The 5,846-nt window shown below is 41.8% G+C and overlaps 1 protein-coding gene across 1 annotated transcript; it reads right to left on the minus strand.

The window, feature by feature from the left end:
• Positions 1 to 1,807: 1,807 nt before the first annotated feature.
• Positions 1,808 to 5,226, minus strand: LOC139151560 (somatostatin receptor type 2-like). Its single transcript, XM_070724453.1, has one exon. The coding sequence runs from the start codon at positions 4,906 to 4,908 to the stop codon at positions 3,700 to 3,702; it is 1,209 nt and encodes a 402-aa protein (XP_070580554.1). The 5' UTR covers positions 4,909 to 5,226; the 3' UTR covers positions 1,808 to 3,699.
• Positions 5,227 to 5,846: the final 620 nt, after the last annotated feature.

Raw genomic sequence — 5,846 nt, forward strand, 5'->3', positions numbered from 1 at the left:
TATATATATATATATATATATATATATATATATATATATATATATATATAATATATATATATGCAGAAAAGGTTTACATCGGCCTCACTGATAACTGATAACACCTTCAAGACGCGCAACACATGCAATCGTTCCGTAACGAGAGATTCAAAAACAATACCCAGTTGTCAAAGTTTGTATGGAACTCACTTAAAAAGTAAGGACCAAGTCTTGGGTGACATTGCGTGGTCAATCATTGACAAAGCATCGAGCTACTCTAGCATAAGCAAGCGATGTAATCTTTGTATATCAGAAAAGCTGCACATTATCAATGCTGACAAATCCACACTGTTAAACAAACGTTCTGAGTTGGTTTGAAATGTCGCCACCTAAACAAATATCATTTATCAAAGTTTAACACCACCTACAAATAGAATGGTTCATCCCAATCATATATGTAAGAGTGTCAATCTAGGAATCCTGTCACTTCTATCTGAGGATTACAGGATGCATGAAACTTAAGTAATACTTTGTACTTAAAGTAATTTGTTTATATATATATATATATATATATATATATATATATATATATATATATATATATATATATATATATATATATATATATATATATATATATATATATATATAAGGGATGCTGGAGAATTGATTTTACAATGTCATCTCTACAACGTTGTTTCGTGAGTCGCGAAACTCACTCATCAGGAGACTAGACTGGAGTCCAGTCTAGTCTCCTGATGAGTGAGTTTCGCGACTCACGAAACAACGTTGTAGAGATGACATTGTAAAATCAATTCTCCAGCATCCCTTATATATCTCGCTCTACTTTTGTATTGAGCACTTTGTATCGGACAAGTCGAACCGCATACTTCGTATATATATATATATATATATATATATATATATATATATATATATATATATATATATATATATATATATATATATATATATATATATATATATATATATATATAATACTCAGCCGTAAAGAGCTGATGCAAAAGTTCAGTGTAAAGTAACAATTTATTCCAGGCTTCTACCTTTTGCAATTTACTTGCTATCCTGTCAAACATATGATCTTTGAACGCACTCTCGCTTAATCACAAATGTGTCGCTGTCGTGCCATCGATCAAAATAAAAGTATACGATCTGCATGGCGAGCACAAAATTGAAATTAAAGTTTGTTCAACTCTCACTCGTTAGTGGAGAGCGTCTCGGGGCGTGGGGTTAGCAGCGTTCACATGAAGTTGCCAGCGAAAATGCTTGGAAGAGACAGAGCTGGCGAGTCAAGCCATTTGAAGACTTCTACAAAAGTGAGATAATTTGTTTTATTTCAGCGCCGCTGGCTGGAATTTCGATTCGGCATCGGCTGACGAGGCTCTTTCTTCTAAACTTTGATTGCGCATTGTAACCGTATGATCCCACGACAACGTAATTTTGGTATCATACGGCAACTTACGTCACCAGCGTAACGATGTTCATGTTGTGTCTATTACCAGACCTCCGTAGAAATTCGAGGATCGCTGACTTATCGCATTTCAACGAGCAAAGCGCATCATTTTGTAATCGAAACAAACATAGCTTAAAGTAACGTCAGAGGATGACGGCTGCGTCCCTGAAAGGGCTTGGATGTGCCAATGTGAGTTTTCTGCCTCCACGCTGTTGAAGAATTTCAACAAGATGGGTTTAATGTCAAACCCTTATTTATGCTACCTCGTTTTGGCGTCACGTTGAGCCTCAAAGCAAACCAGTGATAATAATAGCCAAGGCTATAGGATCAATAAACCACAAAAAGTCGCAGAGGTATATATACGTGAATAATCACTTTAATGAACTACAACGACCAAAGCTACGTATGTGTACATACACCTGAACGCACGTATACAATAAATGACGACTTTGTTGTGGTCAAGGTAAATGTTGAGAATAATTTTCGTGTAGAAGACACACCATCCACATACCTCCAACTGAAACGTTGAATGACGAAATTGTGACTTTGTTGTAAAACGTGACCCCCTGCAGGGCTCTGTGCAGTACACTACACAAAACATAGCACAAAAAGAAAGTAGTTAACACGTCTCCATAGGCCTTACAAAGTGCTCTTGCACAGCCTAATGTTTGTCAAGCTCTGGTTCCATCCTGTAAAAAAGTTAATACCAGCTTGAAAGACGCTATAGTCTATATGAACGTATGATTAAATATTCACTTCTTTTTTAAGTTTCCAACTGCCGTTAGTAATTATAAAGTTTGTCCTGGTAAATTCTTTAGCTGCTTTGCTGACCATCTGAATATCGTAATACGCAAAAAGAAACTGAACTTGTTTACACTTAGATACACACCATACTTGTGAACTTGACCACCAAGACCATCGTCTGCCTAGTTGCACCGTATTGCGGTTTTAAAATATATCTATTACTGGCCGTAAACAGTTACAACTTTCAAAGTGATAAAAAGTCAGATACATATCACTTGACGGACAAACAATGTGCAAGAACCTTAACAATGTAATGAATAATGTATAATTGTCAATTGAGTGTGGGAGTCAACAACAAGGGTCCGATATAGCTCTTCCATAACCTTTCTCGAGATAGGGGTGTCTGTGTGATCTACAGCGAAACCCTCCGCGAAAATACTGAATGGAGTAAACAAGCAAAGGCAGCGTTACTTTCGTTTTCAGAGTTACCACTGTCGAAAGAGATGTACGATAACGCCGCTGAATCTATAAATGTTGGGTTTTAAACAGTTCCTTGATTACTTCGATTTTTACCTTCCTACTGTCTCTGATTGGCGGGATCAAAACGATCGATGACTAAGATTTGCTGACTACAGGTTTCATTTTTTACGGGAACGGTGAACCGCAGCGGGGGTTGGGGAACGGCACACAGCCACTTCAAGATATTCTGCCGTCAGCAAACTATGCCAACTGTATGAATGTAAATTCGTGGCTAGCTAATCGGATTTTTTTTGTTAATTCAAAGTAAAAATGTTCGGTTTCTCCCCGGTATACGTGATGAACTTGAAGTATTCTGACTGTTAAGTCACAAGACGATATTCCACATGCCGTTCGTGGCGGACGACTTCACGAAGAAAGCACAAAAGTTGACGATTCTTAAGCTCAGCGATGGGTGTCCGGAACGTATTTGGATCGCATAACTGTAGATCACGTATGTAGTTATTGAAACATGTATCAGACCATACTGAAATTTGTCACTGAAAACAGTATCTCGCACAGCATCCGACAAAAAAGAGTTTTTGAGGATAATTATGCACACAACTGCGAATATAAAGATCCCATAAATGGTACTTGTGTCATGCGTTCAATAATATCCGGTTAATGTATTGGTCTACAATTCGAATGTTTTCAGTGGAAAGTTTGATATCGTGCAAGGTACTCATCTTGCGTGACGCATCGCTATATATGAACGACCAAGTCCTCGACTTGCAGGAAAACAGCCAACACTAAGAGATAGCAAGCACCTTAAAATGTTTCTTCCTTCAGTCGATATGTCGGGAAATCAATGCGACAAAGATCGTTCATTTAATGTAGTTTAACATGAAAAAAATCGTATTCCTCTCGAGAGCAGCGTACTTGTAATTTCAGTTCAGGTATTGAGGCGTGTCGGCAGAATCAGCGAATCGTTTTCGATACACTCTGTCAATAACGCAATGACTGGAGTCCAGTCAACCGCTATTTTTTTACAGTTGTACTGGTTCAGGGTCATTGCCGTTTCTTCTTGCCTTCGCAGGGCCGTTTGTCGGCGAATCGCTCAACATGATCGCCTGTGTCTGGCAATGTCGTAGGTTCATCGAGTTGGTTGTGTTGTCCGCCTGGTGGCGGTCGTTTTTCCCTTTGGAGGAGCGCCGTCGAAAATGACTCACGCTCGGTTCAAATTGGATATCGGTGGCGCACGTGAATGCCTTCTGGAAGCTCTTTTTGAAATTATCGCTCAAGAAAGCATACAGAACAGGGTTGGCACAGCTGTTCGCGTATCCCACGCACTGGGTCGTGTAAAAGACCGTCCGGACAATGTTGTGAGTGGTTTGCGATAAATCTGGCGGTATATAATGAAGACACAAATTCATGATGTAATACGGTGACCAACATAGAAAAAATACACCTACCACGACCGTCACCATTTTAGTCACCTTGCGAGTTTTCTTTCCCCTCGAACCCGGCGCTCCCACTTGACGGAGACGGGACAGCATCAGTACGTAAGCGACGCAGATGATAAAGAGAGGGAGCGCATAGCCCAGTGTGAAGGTGTAGAATGAGAAGATTCGCCGCCAATCGTCCTCAGTCAAATTGAACGTGGTTTCACCGAACACCGGGCCCCACTGAGGGCCACAGCCGTACGTACCGTCCCCGTGCGGTCCAAACGAGCGAAAAGCGATGATTGCAGGGGACATCAACACGATAACCAAGGCCCACACGCAGCCGCTGACTATTCCGGCGTTCCTGGAATTACGGTAGTTCACAGACTGCACCGGGTGCACCACCGCGATGTAGCGGTCGATACTCATCACAGCCAAGAAGAAGATGCTGACAAACTGGGTGACCACGTCGTTGGTCAGGTAAATCTTACACAACGCCGTTCCGTACGGCCAGTTCAGCGTGATCATGTTCTGTATTGTAAACGGCACACCGAGCATGAAGAGCTCGTCGGCGATCGCCAGGTTCAAGATGTAAGTGTTGGTGACGGTTTTCATCTTGGCGTAGCGCAATATGACGTAGATGACGAGCGCGTTGCCGATAAGTCCGACGATGCACTCGATGGCGAAGATCGAGGAGATGACGACGGTCAGAGCGTCCACCGTTCGCTGATGGAAGGGGGGTTCTGTGTCGTTGCTGGCATTGGATGGCCACCTGGTAACTGTCGGCAAGGTTTCATTCTCGAAAGAAGCCATGATGATGATGATGATGATGATAATGATGATACAGTCACAATCGGCGTCAAAGTAACCGGCTTCGTAACGATGAGATTGCGAGTTAGTTATCTTAGAGGTGCGATTAGAGCAAACGAAAGTGATTCTTTCCCGTGTTCTTTTTCTAGTCTTCCTTCTCTCACGGTCAAAATAATGAAAAAAATCACTTTTTTTCAAATCACCTTGTCATGGTTAGCACAATGGCATGTGGTACCCTGCTTGCAGTGATACATATCTGATCGTCGACAAACAAGGCTCTGCTGTGTGGTGTCTGGAGTACGGGCAACCCGGACTGCTTTGAATTTGCAAAGCTCGGATAGGCTAGATAAACGGCGTAAACTAATTTAAATATACTCCTCCCTACTACGTAGCTCACATCAATCAAAGAATGAGCGCTTCTAATTGGCCCGTGGTGAGTCCCCTAGCAGCCTCAATTAGAGTCAGTCCTTCGCGAGCGGCTCAGACAAAACCTGGACACGTATTATAGCGCCAACGTCGGGGAAAGTGAGTGAAACGAGAGGGTTCATCGTCGACGAGCTCCACTGAATCTTAAAGAAAATGATCGCGCATGTCATCTCGTGTAGCTCTTATGTAAACAGCAACTGCTTCATCGGGGTGGTGTAAAACTTGAAATTGTGGGTTTTTGAGCAATATTACGCTCACCAATCCATGTAAAGTAGTTTGTGGTACGCGAACGTTTTGCGGTTTTCTTTCTCTATTTTTTTACGGTTTCATGCGAATGCTTGTCCCAAATTGATACGAATACTCGGTCCACCAACACGAAATCCACGACGACAGAACAGGTATTAGTGCAGGCCTTGTGTAAACTCCCATTGCATCCACATTAGACAGCATTGACCGAGCGCACTCCCGTCACTAGATCTGATGATTCTCTGTAGGTCAGATTCAATCGTGTCAGG

This window comes from Ptychodera flava, chromosome 15 (genome assembly GCF_041260155.1).
Source record: "Ptychodera flava strain L36383 chromosome 15, AS_Pfla_20210202, whole genome shotgun sequence".
In the NCBI taxonomy this organism is placed as follows: Eukaryota; Metazoa; Hemichordata; class Enteropneusta; family Ptychoderidae; genus Ptychodera; species Ptychodera flava.

Excerpts from the sequence above, each read along its gene's own strand:
- LOC139151560 (XM_070724453.1), bottom strand. The coding sequence starts at position 4,908 with ATGGCTTCTTTCGAGAATGAAACCTTGCCGACAGTTACCAGGTGGCCA.